Source organism: Eublepharis macularius, chromosome 8, assembly GCF_028583425.1.
Source record: "Eublepharis macularius isolate TG4126 chromosome 8, MPM_Emac_v1.0, whole genome shotgun sequence".
Taxonomy (NCBI): domain Eukaryota; kingdom Metazoa; phylum Chordata; class Lepidosauria; order Squamata; family Eublepharidae; genus Eublepharis; species Eublepharis macularius.
The window spans coordinates 131486610-131505809 of record NC_072797.1 but is presented as its reverse complement, the minus strand read 5'-3'; the positions used below and the strand labels follow the sequence as shown (position 1 = coordinate 131505809).

At 41.9% G+C, this 19200-nt stretch overlaps 1 protein-coding gene across 1 annotated transcript in view; it reads left to right on the top strand.

The window, feature by feature from the left end:
* HOOK3 (hook microtubule tethering protein 3) overlaps positions 1 to 19200 on the top strand; it is an 88293-nt gene that overhangs the window by 43811 nt on the left and 25282 nt on the right. The window contains exons 5-10 of the mRNA XM_054986196.1: positions 2867 to 2999; positions 5429 to 5496; positions 8554 to 8616; positions 10543 to 10626; positions 13071 to 13234; positions 14266 to 14406. Of these exons, the coding sequence (XP_054842171.1) occupies positions 2867 to 2999; positions 5429 to 5496; positions 8554 to 8616; positions 10543 to 10626; positions 13071 to 13234; positions 14266 to 14406 (653 nt within the window). The remainder of the gene's footprint in view (positions 1 to 2866; positions 3000 to 5428; positions 5497 to 8553; positions 8617 to 10542; positions 10627 to 13070; positions 13235 to 14265; positions 14407 to 19200) is intronic.

Sequence of the window (19200 nt, the reverse complement as noted above, 5' to 3'; positions counted from 1 at the left end):
AAAGACTTCAGACTTTGCTGAGAGGTGTGATTGGATACAGGCCACTATAATACTGGTTTATCGAGTGTGGGGATATTGAATTTTTTTGGAGTAAATTTTCCAAAGTTGGTGGTGAGAGTGACATTTTTTAAAGTTCCTGTCATTTTTATATTTGAATGGTAATTAGGTATCAACCTTTTGAGTTTAGGTTGCAAGTAGAGTTTTCTTCTTAAGTTTAGAAGAATCCATATATTATTATGAGGTCGTTATTTTGCTGTTCACTCTGCAAAATACTATGTTAAATTATATTTCTTGTAGAAGAATGCTCAGACTTTCATAGCAAGCTTGGACTTAATCCAGTTCCATTGAATAACTAGTGACGTTGATGAGTATAATACATCTTCATTGGTGGCTTTGATGAATTATATGGTGTAGATGTAGTGTCAGGTCTTGCCAGGTAAATCTCCAAGCACTTTACTGCATCACCTCAGGGTATGAGTTAAAGATACTTTATTGATGAGATATCAAGATGTTCAGACAGAAGCACTGGCAAAAGTGACGCAAGGTGGGCAAGCAATGTTAATTATAGGGGGACGTTCCTGCCCCTGGGAAAGAGAGACATATTATGTGCACTTCAACATGTACATAACCTATATTAGAGATGGGCACAAACCAAAAAAAAAAAATGAACCTTGTGGTTTGTAGCATTCCACAGAACCTCGAACCACAAACTTCCAACCTTTTCCCAGTTCATGGTTCATTGTTCCATGGCATTTCAACCGCCCTGCACCGGCTGCTGAAGCTGGTGCGGGGTGTTTGAAACAGACAGACCCTTTCTTCTGCTGCCTGGGTAGCGGGAGAACAGGGCTATCAGTTTCACAGATCCCATGCTGGGTTCAGCCCTTCAGCTGAAACCGGCGCAGGGTCTGTGAAACTGACAGCCTCTTTCTTCTGCTGCCAGAGCAGCTGGAGAAAGGGGCTGTCAGTTTAATAGATCCCACACTGGGTTCAGCTGTGGGATCTCGGAAACTGACCATCTTTTTTCCTGGAACCAGTGTGAGGTCTGTAAAATGGACAGCCCAAGCAGCAGGAGAAACGGGCTGTCAGTTTTACAGACCCCACGCCGGTTCCAGCGCGGGGGCTGTGAAACTGACAGCCCATTTCTCCTGTTGCCTGGGCTGTCCATTGTACAGACCCACAGCACAGGGTCTGTGAAAGAGACAGCCCGGGCAGCAGGAAAAGAGTCTGTCAGTTTCACAGATCCCACGCCAGCTTTAGCCCATTGGCTGAACCCAGCATGGGGTCTGTGAAACTGACAGCCCCTTTCTCCTGCCGCTCTGGCAGCGGGAGAAAGAGGCTGTCAGTTTCACAGACCCCGTACTGAGTTCAGCTGATGGGCTGAAACTGGCACAGGGTCTGTGAAACTCCGAACCAGCCACAGAACGGCTGGAAAAATTCATTTGTTCTGGAAAACACGTTTCCATGGAACACGTTTTGGTGCAAACGAACCGGCCATTCCATATGGAATTTTTGTTGCTTGGTTTGTTTTGTGCCCGTCTCTAACCTATGTAATTCAAGTTTTCTCTTTTGTAACAACTAAAATTATTTTTTCCATTTTCCTTTTAATTTCCCACATGTCCAAACATAAATATACTTTTGAGTTTTCATTTTTAAAAAGGATGTTAATCTAAGCATACAAAACATGTCTTTTAACGTACTCATCCATTCCCTTTTGCTTGGAGAGGTAGATTTCCCCCCAGTATCTAGCAAATACAGAGCAAGGAGCCATAACAGCATACAAAACCAATTGTTGCAAGCAGGGCTCATTTCGAGGGGGAATGCGCCGGAACGCAGTTCCAGCAGTTCCCTGAAGAGGTCACATGTCAGGTGGCCCCGCCCACCTGACAGTCATTTTGGGCCCATTTTAGCCTGGATTGGGGCCGAAACGGCCCAGATCAGACCTCTGATGGGTGGTGGATCGCTCTCCCACTCAGCAGCGGCTCGATCCTGACTATTTTCAGCCCTTTTTTGGCCATTTTCAGCCCCTTTTTGCCATTTTGGGCCCAATTTCGGCCCTGAATGGCTAGGATTGGGTCCAAAACAGCCAGAACAGGTGATGTCAGGGGGTGTGGCAGACACAAACCATTTATGCTGATGACACACTTCTGGTGATGGCAAGGGATGTGGCATGTGTGAATGGGTTATGCTAATGAGTTCCTCCAGCTCTTTTTCTACGAAATGACTCCTGGTTGCAAGCCACGTGGAACCTTTGCCACATCATTTATTAGTAACAGTTCTGGTGCACATGATACTCTTGAAACCAATGCTATCTGAAATACTTAATGCTATAATTTCCACTGTTTACATGGGGGAGGCATTCCCACCACAAATAGTAAAAAGAGGCATTTCCAATACCACAATACCAACAGTTTCCAGCTATGTTCTAAATTTGTGCTAATTTACTTGGTAATAGGTACAAATCACTGTAAATGTTGAACACATTGTGAATCAAAAACTCCATACTGCTAGGTTAACTTGATACCTGAAGTTTCTTTGCCTTCAGGTTCTTAACTGTGATGAGTGGGCTGTGCTTGTCCACTCCAATTGGAGATGCAGCATTTTGAGGCCTCAGATTAAATGAAATTGCCCACTAGCTTCATCTGAAGTCCTTAGCTGAAGACCAAACTATACTAGCAGACCTGGATCTGGGGGCCTGGGTTGCTTTCAGAAAGCAATGTGCGTGTTTGGTGACCTCAATCTGCTGCTGAACATTTAGTTTGAACCCCCAAACATTGGAAACCTGTCTGTTGGCTAGAGATGTTGTCTATTTACACTGTTTTGCTATCGTTGTGCATTATTATGTGAATATATTTTGGTCTCTGCACAGATTTTGGGGCAACAAATCAATGATTTCACCCTTCCTGATGTTAACTTGATTGGGGAGCATTCAGATGCTGCTGAGCTTGGAAGAATGCTTCAACTCATTCTGGGATGTGCTGTAAACTGTGAACAAAAACAAGGTGGGTGAAACTTGATTAAACTCTATCCTCCAAGCTGGGCACACAAGACCTTTTTGTTTAGACAAACAAGACATGAGTGATCTGCTCCTGGCATGTTTTGTGTCTTCAGTTGGCTGTGTGGCTTAAGCGACTGGTGTGCTGTTGACCTTAAGTGTCCTCTGTAAGGACCAAGAAATGCTTAACAGCAGGGGTAATTTCATGGTTAGGTCTGTAGCATAGTAACTGTTTTGGTAGATGTGGTTTTTAGCATATGGCATGAAACAAGTAAAGGCCAAACTAGATGTTGCATATTTTTAATCAGCTCGGATATAAATGGCTGCATGCCTGTAACGGAATAATGTATCTCTACCTAATTAAAGTTTTAAACCGTCCAGCTTGCAAAATTTATTGCCCTAACTGGACAGCATCAAAGAGCTTCAAAATAGATCTGATAGATAAAACCTCTTTAATTAGGGAACTTTTCTCTCAGTACAAAATATTTATAAGTGGATTTCTTGTTTAACTCTTTCCCCCCAAAAAACACACACAAACTTCTTTTAGAGCTTAATTCTTTATTCTACTGTGAAATTCATTGGAATTTCGTAGACATATAGTCACATTCTTATCTTACCCTTTCCTTTTATTTAAAAGCTTGATTGACCATAGGTCTTAAGCTGAATTACATAGTTATATCATAATCATCATAAAATCATTAATACATCCAGTCCCAAGCAGAATAAAACATTCAAGATAAAATATTCCAATAAAATATACATAGTGTAAAATAGGTAATAAAAAGTGGATAAAATCTGATAAGATAAAATTTATTCTAATACTAAAATCACTTGACTTGTGAGTTATGAGAACCCATTTGCAAATCCAGTAAATATACCAACTATTCATATCTTACCTAAAATCTTCTGTGTGCAATTTCTTTCATCAAACTCCTAAATTTTTATCTATGCGACATCTATTTATACTCCTTGATATTTGTTATCTATAGATAAATCTGTGAACTTTAACATGTGACAATACCAGGGCTCATTTGGAGGGGGAACGTGCCGGAACGGTGTTCCTGTAGATCTGAAAAGAGGTTATGTGGGTTTTGGCCCCACCCACATGATTCCTTTTCCTCCCCGCTGCCTCCCCTCCAAAGGAGGGTAGGCTGCTTTAAATTCATTCTGCTGCTTTATTTTCATTCGTGACTCATGAGTGAGTGCAAGCCTAGCTACTGGGCCTGGATCTCCAAAGGAGGGTAAGGTGCTTTGAGTTCATTCTGCTTTATTTTCAGGAAATACCTGGAGATTTTTGGGGAAAGGGGCCTGAGGGGTGGGTGTTGCCTTCTGACATGTTTCCGGTGATGTCAGAGGTTGTGGCATATGCTAATGAGTTCCTGCAGTTCGTCTTCTATGAAATGACCCCTGGACAATACTATAAAAATACATTGGTCTTTAATTTAGCTCACGTTCGTCTTCGTTCTTCTGTGCAGCCCCATATTGGGACAGCTCCTGCGCAGGCCTGCTCCGGAGAGACATTTTTAGCTCTAAAGTACTAAGAGGGGTGCTCCAATCATCTGTGCATGCAGCCTTCCTTTGAGGAACACCCTTGTGAGACATTTGCCAATCTGCCACATGGTTGTCTGAGGACACCTTCATCAGGCATTATGTGGTTGATGCTAACTGCAGATCAGATGCAGCTGTGGGGAATGCAGTGCTTCAGTCATTATTCGCATAGAATCTCCTCACACCCACCCCCATTGGTGAGTAGGTTGCTATACTCCCAATGTGGGGCTACGCAGAAGAACAAAGACAAAAACAATGTTGCACTTATTTGTAACTGTTGTTCGTCGAGTTCTTTCTGTTCAGACACACATTCCTTCCCTCCTACCCTGCTGAGAGGAGAAAGAGAATTAAGCTCACGTTTTGGCAGCATAGGAGAACTGAGGGATAAAGGGGCGCTCTGCATTGATCAGGCGGGAAAACGCCACGCTTGTGCAGATTATTGGAGCATCCCTCTTAGCACTTTAGAGCTAGAAATCTCTCCCCGGAGCCGGCCTGCACAGGCACAGTCCCAATGTGGGTCTGCACAGAAAGAAATCGACGAACAACAGTTACAGGTAAGTGCAACACTGCTTTTTTAATCATGTGATACTTTGCTAAAGCCAATTCAAGACATCATTGCACACCTGTGTGGATTAGTTTCTTATAAAGCTTTGAAGCTACTAAAAAACTAGATTAGTAGACTATATTTTTTCTGCTAACTAAAAATCATTTATCTGCTCTTTTCCGACCACTTTTAGTTGGTTGTCACAGATAAAAGGACACCTATATTGTTCCACAGCTTACTAGTGAACTGCATTAAAGGTCATGCAAAGCTAACAAAACGCGTGTACGTGGCTTGAGTGTGTATGGTTCAAATTATATCACGTGCCCAAATGGCTCTTTTTACAGAATACATCCAGACCATCATGATGATGGAGGAGTCTGTTCAACACGTTGTCATGACAGCCATCCAGGAGGTAAGGGATTTGGCTCTGGTCTGTAATATAACCTGTTCATTAATCAGGGCTGCTTCTTTTGGTTTAATTTACACAAAAAAGAAGCAATTTACATAAAGATGGGAAGTTCTGAGAAATCGGAATTTTTTTCCTTTGGTAAGGAAAGTAAATTTTTTTCTAATGTACATTATAGAATTCATTTAAATGTTCCACTTTTCTTTAAATCTAGAAGATTTATACTTCTGGATGCTGATACTTGGTTCCCTTCCTTTGTCTTTCCTTCCCTGTGGCTCCCACAGTACTTCAGAAGTGCTAGTTGAATTAGCATCACAGGATTTGATGACTGAACTTCATTTCCATTAATATCAGGAAGGTTTAATAAGAATCTTTTGACATCAAGTCAAACTCTGGCAAAATAGTTTTAAGGTCAACTAAAACTGGGCATCAGTTGTCTGATAACTAATACTTGCACATGAGCATAATATACAGTAATAATGTCTTCATATTTATTATTAAATGAAAATAAGTGTAGAAATGAGGGACTGACCCAGCTACTTAACTCCTTTTATTCTATCTGTGCACAGTTCAACCTGTGCTTAAATATTTTACAGTGTACACAACATAACCCAAACTGTGGCTGGATCATACCATGAATTTTAATACATTTTGAGAAGTATGATTGTGCAGCCTTTGGATCTTGTTAAAGAGAAGGAAAAAAAGAGGAGAAAAGTAGGGAACATTACAGTTTCTTGTTTTGTGCTAGTAAAAGGATTGATTATCCAATACAAGTTGAATAAAATGTGTTTTAGTCTTAAGCTTCAGTTTGAACACTTCAGATGGTTTAACTTGGACTAAAGTGTCTTTGAATCCCACTGTATCGCAATGATCTTTCACTTTATGAAGTCAGCTAGAATTTCTTTTCTTAACCACCTTTGTCAGTCTTATTACATCATATTGGTATGTATGTTAAACAGGTTTTATAACTGGATGGTTATCACTGGATGGCTAGGTTTTTCTGGAAGGGGAAAGTCTCTTGAAATGATTTTACGAGTATTTAAAGCAAATTCCTCAAAAGGTGCCCATATTCCAACTTTCAAATCCCAATTAAAGGGAAAAATGTAAATCCTATCCTGTGGCATGCAGAAACAAAGTGATTCTTAAGTATGGTGCAACTAATTCATTTTAGTATTGAGGAGATCCCATGGTTCAACAATATGCTTCTCTGTTAGGCTTTCGCCTGGTGTGGGAGAAATATTAACAGGCAGTGCGATGAGGATAATCCAGAGACCTACTTATCCGGTGCCAGGTTTTTCGATTATTGTTCCCTTCAGGCACTTGAAGTTCTTCCCTTTTTCAACTGGGGTGGAGAAATTGGGTTGGATCCGGGGGGAAAGACTGCCATCAGCAAAATGGGACTTTCTTGCATCCCCATTTCACTGAAGCCCCCAAATACTGCTCGTAGGGAACATGGGGACCCCCCCTGACTCCTTATGAGAAGTGAGTAAGAGCCACTTCTCAATACAGTACGTTAAAGATTACATTTCCTCCAATTTGTATTCATGGTTTACTGAATTCTGTTCCTAGAATTCAGAATGTTTGCTAGTATTCCTAGGATCCAGGACACTTTAAAAATGCTCGTCTTTATGGAAAAGGAGAAAAACAGGATCAGTTTTAAAATCTCACTGTGAGCTGAACCTCAAAGTGCTAAGAAAACAATTTATTCAAGTGCCTGCCAAAGCAGAAAATAGCTCATGCATCGTTTTGCACAAAATCACACTCAAAATGTACTAGGCATAACATTTTTGAATATTCTAAATAAATAGGTTTCTCAAGACCATTTGATGTTCACCTCACTTTCTTGGCCTATTTTTATGAGCCATGTGGAAAAATTGCTTTTAGAGGGGCTCTGTTGCCTTAACAAAGGTTTGTGGGTGAGTTCCTCTTACAACATTGTCAGTATGATTGGAATGTGCCTGAACTAGAAGTCTTGGGTGTCTTGCAAAACATCCTGGAATGCTGCAAACCATTAAAACAAATTTTATGTTAAGCGATATCAATATTATTCTTGTATCTAGTGAGCTATGACACTCTTAATTTATAAATATACAATAGTTCTTATATAAGTATATTTTTCATGCCATTAGTATATTGCATTTTTGCTTCAGCTGTACTTGTTCAGGGGGAAACATGTATCTTAGATTAACAACAAAGTCTTAAGGGTGCCATAATGTGGTCCCACCCATAGTACAGGAATTAAGGCTGTGTCTTCACCAGCAGTTTTTTAACATAATCTGGTCCTATATTCATACAACGAAGGCATGCAGGGCACATCCCCATCCCACCGTTTTGCACTCTACTCTTGGCTTATGGTGTGGGATCGTCCATTAAACTGTTACAGCTGGTACACAATGAATGTAACACTTTCTTTCATGGCTATTAACTCTGCACCACCCATGCATTATTGGAGCGTCTCTCATTTTTTTGCATGTTTGTACCAGTTCACCTATGTACATCACTGTATGTGTCATTGAACTGGGCTCACTAACACAAACTATGAGCTAGTTATTCCACAATTTTAGAAAGTCCAATATTATGACCCTATCTCAAGGTCAGTCCTGATTTTTATAAGGACACGGTATAAAATCTGGCATGTAAATAAATGTGTGATTTTTGCACCTTCCATTATAAACATTCTGCATTGATTAATCAGCGTTCGTTTGGTTTTTTTTAAAAAAATTGCTTGAGCATACAGTTCTGAGAATAGGAACCATGTTTGTGTGAAAAATACAGATCATTTTGGAATAGCTGGGTATTAAAAAGAGACATCAACTATGACAAGTGTTTTGGTACAGACTCAGCCTTTGAGGTCTTGTTGTATTAAGGAAAAAGACGCGCCCCCCCCCCCAATATTGCCTGTATTTATAGAAACAAGTAGTGAAAGTAAGTTACTTTCTTTACTTTTAATGCTGACATTTTTGTACACCTCCAATGTTTCCTTATATTTTTACACTGTCTTGTTTCTTAAACGAATACAAATAAATCTTTTGCTTTTTCTAATCCAGTGTAATCTAATTGCAGTTGATGAGTAAAGAATCTCCAGTCTCTGCTGGAAATGATGCTTACGTTGATCTTGACCGCCAGGTATCTAATACCAGATGTTTATTTTTATTAGTGGAGCTCATTGTGCAGTTTTCCTGGCATATTGTACACGAGCTGAAGTGCTTCTATTGTGTTTTGTTTGTTTTTGCTTTTTTTTTTAAAAAAAAAAGTACCTTTGTGAGGCTATTGGGAAACATGCAAGACATAAAAAATAGGTGCAAAACTTTTTATTAATGCTCATTACTTCTTGGGTAAGAAGTTCAGAAATGTTTCCAGTTAGCAAATTTAACATCAGTAAGTACCACACATTCTTGATCAGCACTCCTTTCCTTTTTAAGCTGCAGCCTCACATTGTTGCCAGACTTGAAATAATTGCTGTGTTGAAACACATTGGTGGCCAAAGTATAGTTTCATTCCTTCTGCTTACAAGTTCTTACGTCTCTAGTGCTAATTGATGGGAACCATTAAGAGAGACAAGGGCAGAAGCACAGGGGCTATGAAATGACGAAGACAGCTTCACTTAGTAACTGATAATAAAGGGCTTGTGAGGTTAGTGTATCAAATAAGCCAAACTAAATGGTTAACATTCATCTGCTGTGCTCTCTGAGCCAACTGAGCAACACAAGGCTGGCTTGGAGTCAAAAATAGTTGGTGCCTTTCCATTAATATTTGTGCTTAAACCTATGACATAATGACTTCTGAAGAACACCGAAGTGATAGAGTAGGATTTTCAAAAGAAAGCGGGCTTGTATTCCTATCGTACTGGGTAATCCATCCTTTATTTCATCGAGTGGAGTGAATAGTCAACAAGAAAAATTTAACACAGAAAAGGCTCTCATGATGTCCTGAACTGAATTTGAATTTTTTGTATTTTTTTAAATACCAGATGGGTTTATTTTCTGGCAAAGGGTGGAACATCAAACTTGGCTGGCGGCCAGCAGTTGGACATAGTTTAATAAGTACTCAGTGAAAGTTAGTTTTCAAGCCATTCTTGGTAGTAGCAGAAAGATACAAAAAAGGAGAGGGTAATCCATCCCCATTTCTTAAGACTATGCACTCTTATAAACAGATGGAATGCTTGAAACAGGCTATTTCTTGTAACTTAATGGTAAAAGGTAAGATTAGTCTGTTCTTCTGAAACCCCAAGAAATAATTCCCAGCACAGTGTTTCTCCTTGCAGGAGTAGAACCCACAAGCTAGGCAGGTTTTACCTTTGTCTGTTCCTTGTGTTTCCCAGTCTTTCGTGTTATATACCTAAACAGTAAAAATGGACAGTATTCAGTCCTTGCATTTATAAAGAAAAGTGGTTTTGAAAAACTTTGCTTTGTAGTGCTTTTTCTAGTATGTGCACATTGTGCATTCCAACTCATGTACATATATATAAAACTACTAATCAGCTATATCTCTTGATTATATAATTACAAGTGTACTTACATACTGCTCTTCTAGACAGATCAGTGCCCCACTTAGAGTGGTGAATGAAGACAGTGTTATTACTATCCTCACAATACAGCTGGGGAAGTGGGGCTGAGAGGAGTGAGTGGCTTACTCAAGGTCACCTGCTGAGCCCATGGCAGAAGCGAGATTCAGACCAGCAGAGTGTTGATTTACAATCTAACCACTTAACCTCTATGCTACAGCAGCTCTTATAAACCCTGAGTTAAATAATTTTGCCCTCTTAATATGTCACCAAGCAACTTGGTACAAATGCACTATGATCAAGAGTTGTAATTATAAACCTCTTTTGTCTTAGAAGATTTCTCTACCACACCTCGCACTCCTAAGAGGCAAGCCTCTGCCATTTTGGGACTGGGAGTTTTTGTGGAGAAATTGTCAAAGAAGACTCTGCCTGTAATGCAGAATTCCCTTACTCATGTGTGAATGGCTACTTTTGGATCACAACTATTAGGAATTACTGCATTGTGCTTTTTTTAGTAAGTAAAATATGACGTGTTTTTGAAATCCCAGCTGAAGAAAACTACAGAAGAATTAAATGATGCCTTGGCAACTAAAGAAGAAATTGCTCAGAGATGTCATGAACTAGATATGCAGGTAACAGTCCGTTTCACAATAAGGTTAAAATGTGAATTTATAACCGGGTGTTTCGAATCTCATGTTTCAGACAATAAGAGATTTATAGAGCACATTCTAGAGATCTTTCTCCAAAGGTGCTTTACAGAAATTTTTGATTTACACTGTGTTCCTCAAATCTGTTTACCTTTACTAGCTACTTAAAACATACCAGTTACTATAAAGATTTCATGTGCTTGAGCGTGTATTAAAGTTGCATTTCCTTGGTGATTAAAACTAAATAGAACATCTTCTCTCTGTAGGGTTAGGACAGTTGATAGCGAAAAGGTTGCCAACCTTTTCTTGAAAGAGAGCTCCTTTTGATTTAAAAAAAAAATCCCAAGCTATTCTTTCCCCTGCTTCCTCATGTTACCAAGTTATGTTCTGAAATAGAAACGGAATTACTGCTATAAACTAGGGCTGTGTGGCAAAAAAAGATTAGGTTTTCCCGCTTCGTCATTTACAAAGCTGGAAAAAGAGTCGGAAATAAGCAATTTCCGAAACAGCAAGCTGCTTCGGAAATTGCTTCTAGACTCGTTTCGAAATGCTCCAAAAAGATTTGGAACACATTGAAGCTTCCCCATCCCCGTCCCACAGCTTCCTCTTAACCCGATGGAGGGGAGGGAGGGAATTCCCTGTCTCCCCTGCATCGGGTCAATGAGCGGAGTGGCCAGTTTAAACTAGCCCCCTGCTGCTGCCTCCTCTTCACCCGATGCCAGGGAGGCGGGGAGTCTCTCTCCATCTCCCTGGCATCGGGTCAGCAGCCCGCCTCCTTGCTGCTGCCTCCCTGCTTCCCTACCGCTGCCTTCACCTACTGCTGAGTGGGGCCCGAGAACTCCCTGGCTCCGTCAGCACCGGGTGAACGAGCGACAGCACCAAGTGAAAGAGGGACCTGGGGACGAGGTGCAGGCTGAAGCCCGCCTCCCCGCCATCCCCTTCACCCACTGCTGATGGGGCCAGGGAACTCCCTGGCCCCATCAGCAATGGGTGAATGAGGCACCCAGTGGCAAGGTTCAGGATGAAGCCCGCCTCTCCGCCACCTCCTTCATCCACTGCTGTTGGAACCTGGAAACTCCTTGGCTCCGATAGCAGCAGGTGAACGGGGTGCTTGGGAGTGAGGTGGAGGCTGAAGCCCACTTCCCCACCACCCCCTTCATCCACTGCTGATGGGGCCAGGGAACTCCCCGGCCCCAACAGCAGCGGGTGAAAGTGGCAGCCCGGCAGTGAGGTGGAGACTTCAGCCTACAACTCGCCATTTTCTTCACTCGATGTGAGAGGGGCAAGAGAATCTCCCCGTCCCTCATGCATTGGGAGAGCGGCTGCTGACCTGCTGCAAGGGACAGGCAGATTCTCCCTTCTCTCTTGCCTTGGGAGACTGTGCGCCGTCAGGATACTGCACCCAGTGCGAGAGGGGCGGGGAGATTCCCTAACCCCTCTCGCAGTGGCACAGAAAGGGGCATTCAGAGCCCAGCAGCCTCCACTCAGCAGCTGGTTGGGGAAACCTCGTACTAGCAGCTGGTTCAGGAGTTTAAATGCCTCTTTCCGTGCTGCTGTGCAGCGGCATGAAAACGGGCATTTAAACTCCTTGACCCGAATCTTCCCGAAGCTGTATAAATAGCTTCGGGAATCTTTGATCCGGGGTTTCCAAAACGGACCGGCATGCTGGGGCCATTTCAGAAATCCCAAATCTTTGCGAATCAGGTCCGATTCAGGTATTTTCACCGAATCGGATATCCGAATCGCACATCCTTACTATAAACTAAGAAGCACAAAGAAAAATCTCATGAAATAAAAGCTTCTAAAATCCTAGAACAGATCTTCTAGGGAATTCACGAACTTAAGTGTAGCAGCCAGTGAGCTACCAGTAGCTCAAGCTACCTGTTGGAGACTCCTGCTCTAGTGTTGTCCCCCATCCCTTCTACAGGTGCATTGACTATCCTGTTACTGAATTTCTGACTTCACAGAATAAGAGAGTTGCATATCCTTAAGTTGAGTTTTTAAAGGATTATAGAATAATTGTCAAGGCAGTAATGGTTTGTCTTTATTAATAAGATGGGAGCATTTATATAGCGTGTTAGAATTTTTAAAGTATTTATATCCTTAAAACATACTGTAACTTCAGTGTTGCAGATTTAGCAGAGGGACAGGAGAGAACTAAGTGGATAGCTGCTACTTCTGTCAGTCTGTTTCTAGCCGTGTATAGTTTGAAGTAAACTCCACCATCTTAGCTACAGACTTATACACGCTTAGTCGGGTGTGTTGAGTTTGTGACAGAGGCAAGGTTTGAAGCAGGGACTTCATGGTTTACTGGTCGGTCCCTTGGTAGCTGTTCTACAGTCTCTTTGTTTAGACTTGTGCTTGTTGGTGTATGTGTGTGTTTTAAAGCCATGCTACATTTTTGTCCATCATTTTGTTTTTGGTGACAGGTTGCTGCACTGCAAGAGGAGAAAAGTAGTTTGCTTGCTGAAAATCAGATCTTGATGGAACGGTTAAATCAGTCGGATTCTATAGAAGATCCTAATAGTCCAGCAGGACGTAGACACCTGCAACTACAGACGCAGTTAGAACAGCTCCAAGAAGAAACATTCAGGTAAGAGTTCTGTAATGCAATAAAACATTAAATCTGCAGACGCTATTGTCAGGCTCTGTCAGTTAGATCCCCAGTTACTTCAGTGAAGACACTTCAAGAGTCCAGTAAAAGTTTCTGTATTAGAGATCCATCAGTATCAGTGCGCTCAGACTACTGCATTGGCAGAAGTGACGTAAACGGGCAAAGCAATGTTAGTTATAGGGCAGGAGTCCCATCTTGGGATAAAGACCATTCAAATTTAAGCACGCAGGGCCTAGGAGGTTGGAGGGGGTAGGGTAGGGGAAGACAAGGATGAGCTCATTTCATGTCTCAGGGAGATAAGGCTCCGGCCGGCATTCCGAGGACACTTTCCCATGCCAGTCGAGAAAGTGAAAGCTGCCACCTGCAAGATAAGCTACTCTTGGCTACATAATCAGACAGTTGCACAGATCATTCTTTACACATTCTCAGAGGCCCAGAGTAGAGAATAATAGACATACATGGCAGATAAGCAGGGCGCATCTGATAACTATGCATTAGAAGATAACTGTTCAATCTTGTTGCCTACTTGAATGAATTATGCCTGCCTTTATTAGCTACTTCTGTTCTTGGGTTTTCTGATTCTCATAGTAGCAAACAATTCTGACATTGAGTGAACTGCTAAAAGCTTGACACAAACGAGGCACTGACAACAATAATAATTTCCCTTGACGTCAAATAAAAAACAATGTGAAAAATTCTTTAGAGAGAATTTTTTTCTTGGAATTTTTCCCATCACTGTAAAACTTGTCTGATTGTATAGCCCAGAGATGGTGAACTGGCAGATTTGGGGCTTGGTTTGGGCCCCAAAACAATTTTATCAGGCCCTTTTTTCCTTTTTCACTTCAAGTGAAAGATACTGGATTCAAAACTTGTATGCACGTGAGAGGTAGATGCCACTTTGTTATCCCTGCTTTTTGGTTTCAGCACCTCAAGCCGAGCAGTAAAGGAAGAAGAAACTGTGTGGCTGCTTGGTTTTCTTTGTTTCAATTGCTCTGAATGTTCTCTTACAGATTAGAAGCAGCAAAGGATGATTATCGAATTCGTTGCGAAGAGTTAGAGAAAGAAATTACAGAATTGCGGCAACAGAATGAAGAATTAACAAATCTCGCTGAAGAAGCTCAATCTTTGAAGGACGAGATGGATGTGCTCAGGTAAAAGCTTCTCAGATCAACGTGACCTTGCTGTCCCACCTCCCATGGCAGTAAGGATGGTTGCAGTCCATTCGTAGACTTCTTCAGTAGCCCCCCCAGTCTTACCGAAGGGACTTCGTATTGAAGTCAGAAGTGCTTCTGTTCTTCCAGCCTTTAGGAAACCCCGTAAAGCTGTATTTTTAGGAGGGCTTTTGAGTTTTGCTACAGGAATAGGCTTGGTGGTTTGGATGGTGTTGATATCGGTGTGTTTTGTTTTGAATGTTTTTATTAACATGCTTTTTCATTTTACTGCTGGTGTTTTTGTATTTATTTTTATCATCTGCCTTTGGATTCTTTGGATGTGGGCTGGAAATATTTTTCCAGTTTTCAGGCTTTATCAGAACCACTATTTGCATAATCTTACTATCAAAACCATTTCATGCACATAATTTTTTCCGTTACCAGTACCAAGTTACTGTTGTGTACCTCTTATGGTACTTGCATTGAAATATCTTTGCCTTGCAAACTGGCATTGCTTTTAGATGTACACCCAAAATTATTTTTCAGTATTCCTTTATTTTACTAACTTTTATCACAACATTTACATTTAATATTTACTGTGTGGGGGGTGGGGTTTTTTGAGAGAGCAGCCCTCTGTACAGATGGAGCTCTCGTTGACAATATTTAACCGTCTTGGTTCTTCATCCTTTTATACTGCTCATCTCACTGCTATAGGGATAACTTTTCTTCATAGGTGTGTACACTTGTTTAAAGCATTGCTGATGCAGAGAATGATAGAGCAAGTAGTGGTGGTGGAGATTGCTGTGAAGTCATAGCTGACTTATGGCAACCCTGGTGGCAAGAGACTAACAGAAGTGGTTTGCCATTGCCTGCCTCTGCAACCCTGGTCTTTGTTGGAGGTCTGCCATCCCCTTACTAACCAAGGCTGACCCTGCTTAGCTTCTGAGATCTGACCAGATCAGGCTTGCCTGGGCCAAGGAGGTCAGCATGATAGAGCAAGATTTGGAGCTTTATATCCTTAGGCTTAGATGCTCAGAGGATATAGGCCTAAATTATTCTTAATCTGCCTGTGTTGTACTGCAGTGTTGAAAGAAACAGTACAGTTTGAGTGAAGGTGGTATCTGCTACCTTAAAGATTGTCTGGAATTGCTCAGAAGACTTGGGTTTTGCTGAGCTCCTTGCAATAGAAAATATTTGGAAGGCAGTATAGGTAGTAGTAACTATAGAAATGGTTGTAGTAATGTGACAAAGCAAGAATGTGACAGCCAGCGTGGTGTAATGGTTAGAGTGTTGGACCAGGACCTGTCAGGACCAGGATTGAGTCCCCACTCTGCCATGGAAACTTGCCGGGTGACTGTAAGGAAAAGGTGCCATTAAATCTATGCTGTGTGTGGCTTGACATTCTCGTGTAGGCTGTATGTTTTTGCAGGCTTAGTTCTGGCCTGCTCTAAGGAGAGAATGTACCGCTGCTAATTACATACATCTGGCAGTCTTGGACAGCCTGGCACAAAACAGCCCCAGCCTAGCAATGCTGATTAAGCAACTGAGCCCTGATTGCCCACTGCCTCATGGGTTAGCCCTGAAACAGTGCCTGCTTGGGAAAAGAGGTTTGCTTCCATGCCCTATACTTCCAGCATGACAAGAATTGCATGGCATAAACTAGACTTTCTTGAGGCTGTGGTAAGAATACCAGCCAATGAGAGAAGCAAAGTAGCTAGCGTAAGTAATTTTAGGCAGTCAGTTAGGACCTAGTCAGCAAAGATTAGTTGTTAGGATCCTGACCTGGATAGCCCAGGTGAGCCTGATCTCATCAGATCTCAATAGCTAAACAGGGTCGGCCTTGATTAGTAATTGGATGGGAGACCTCCAACAAAGACCAAGGTTGCAGATGCAGGCAATGGCAAACCTCCTCTGTTAGTCTCTTGCCATGAAAATCCCAACAGTGACTTGGGGGAATTTTCCACCACCGTGCTTTTTTGGAGTGGTAACTGCCTGGCATTCATTCCCTGAAACTTTCTTGACTAAACCTTAATATAATTTTACCAGCCTGTGTCCAGAGTGCTTGCTATCTGTGTGCATATTTACCCAGGATGAACCCAAAGACTGAAAAGTCTCAACAAATACGTCAGAGTCCTCCAGGAGGCTTCTAGGGGTTCGAAGTGGCTGTGAGCAGCGCTTGCAGATGGAAGCAGAGGGTCTCTGGTCCTGACAGTGGCCTTCAGCCAGTCACATACTTTCAGCCCAGCCTACCTCACAGGATTATTGTGAGGATAAAATGGAGGAGGGGAGAATTATGTAAGCCATCTTGGGTACCCATTGGGAAGAAAGGTGGAGTTTAAAGAAAGTAAATCAATAAGAAGTTCAGAGGGTTTTAAAAAAAAACTTTTAAATTGGGAACAAAACTTAACTTTTAAGGTTCAAGGTACTATTTTTACATACTTTGTAATTCCTTGCCCTCAAGGTTCCAAATGGTGGACCAGTAATCTAGTCTTGATTGAAAACTAAACTAATTTTAGGCATCTGTTGGTGAAATGCACCATTCCCCAGAAGTAGGTGCAGAACCTGCGTGGTCAAAAATAACGTGTTTTTAACCATGCAACATAAAACATTGATGACGAGTGTGAGTGAAGAGGACAAAAATGGTTAATGACGGGCAATGGCAGAAATGATTCCTGTAGACCTCTGTGACTTTCCTTTCGGTACTCTAATAGTATCAATATTTCTAATTCTCAAAAAGGCCAGATTTGTGTATACTTAAGCCAGGACATTGGAGCCATTAATTGACAAGAGGGATCTTTCTGCAAACTTGAAAAATGTCCAGGTGTGCAGAAAAATCTGAAATCTTAAAAAAATACCATTGGAGGAGTTAAAGCCCCCAAAATGATAGAAGTAGCACCTGTAGCTTTAAGAAATGAATGCCTTTAGTGGCTGTTGCTAAGGGGGGAACCACACAATACTGCCAGCCTTCAAGCCTTGATTTCTGTCATTTAAAGGCAGAAAGAGGGGGCAGAGTACTTTCTAGGGTTGTTTTGGCTTTTGAGAGATGACTCAAGAGAAACAGACCTGGCAGCAACCACTGAGTGATTTGATATCAGTGCAGTGTAGTGGTTAGTGTCAGACTAGGAACTGGGAGGCCCAGGTTTGAATCCCCTCTCTGCCATGGAAGCTTGCTGGGTGACCTTGGGCCAGTCAGTCTAACCTACCTCGTAGGGTTGTTGTGAGTATAAAATGGAGGAAAGCAGAATAATGTGAACCTTTTTGGATCCCCATTGGGGAGAAAGACAGGATATAAATGAAGTAAAGTAAAATAAAACCCCACATGACTTGCATGACTCACCCAGGACTGGCTGCTTGCTACTGTTCAACAGCAGCCCCCCACAACAGCAGCAACATGATGTAGTGGTTAGTGTTTCAGACTAGGGTCTGGGACACCCAGGTTCACATCACCTTTCTGCTGTGGAAGCTCACTGGGTGACCTTGGGACAGAAGCATGAGTACAGCACAGGCCACCTAAGTCACAAAGGGTAACAGTATAATTTGATGGGCATTAATAATAATAACAACATTTGATTTATATACTATCCTTCAGGACAACTTAATACCCACTCAGAGCGGTTTACAACGTATGTTATTATTATCCCCACAACAATCACCCTGTGAGGTGGGTGGGGCTGAGAGAGCTCTGAGAGAGCTGTGACTGACCCAGGGTCACCCAGCTGGCTTCAAGCAGAGGAGTGGGAAATCAAACCCGGTACTCCAGATTATAGTCCTGCCGCTCTTAACTACTACTCAAACTGAAGAGCACATAGTGTAAAAAGATGAGCTGAAAAGTTTGATAAGAGGTATCAGAGAAGCAAACAGTGGGGAAAATAGCTGAAGAAAAGATGCATAAAAGAGAGAGAATGTGGTATAGCAGGCTAAGAGCTGATGGGCTGGAAATCTCAGGTTCAGATCCCTGCCTTGTCCTAAAGCTCACTATATGATCTTGGGCCTATCATCATCTCTCAACCTGTCTGAAAGAGTCATTGTGCGGGGAGGGGGCGGGGTACCACTATGCATGCAGGGTTTCAGTGTGATGACTTGAAGAGTGTGGCGTGTTTTTTTTTAAAAAAAACTTCCTTCAGCTATGGGTTCAACCATTTTCTTAGATTATTCTCAGCAGTTGCTTTAAACTTAAAAGCAGTGTGGTGTAGCGGTTAGCGTGTTGAACCTCAGTCCTAGGAGACACTGGTTTGAATCTTCTTTCTGCCATTGAAGTTGATTTTGTGCCAGTCAGTTTCTCCAAGAGCCAGCGTGGTGTAGCGGTTAGAGTGTTGGACTAGGATATGAGAAATCCATGTTCCAGTCCCCATTGTGCCATGGAAGCTTGCTGGGTGGCCTTGGGTCAGTCACACACTCTTGACCTACCCTACCCTACAGGGTTGGTGTGAGGATCAAATGGAGAAGAGGAGAATGATGTAAGCTGGCTTGGGTCCCCTTTGGGGAGAAAGATAGTGTTCAAATGAAGTAAATTTTTCCTTTCCTTGTAACTTAACAGCCTACTTGCCAAGTATTTTATAAATATCCCATTTATCCCTTTAACCTGGATAAATACGGTTAGATCACATGTACCTTTTTTTAAAAAAAAAAATCTTGCCTGACAGCAAGATCTTTAATTTCTGTTGTTCAGACATATTCTGTAGATGTTCAGTTCAGGGAGTAATATATTGATTGCAAAGTAAATTGTAATGGGGGCAGCTAAAAAAGATACGGGCAGTTGAATCAACTTGATCTGTTCAATGACTACAATAGCAC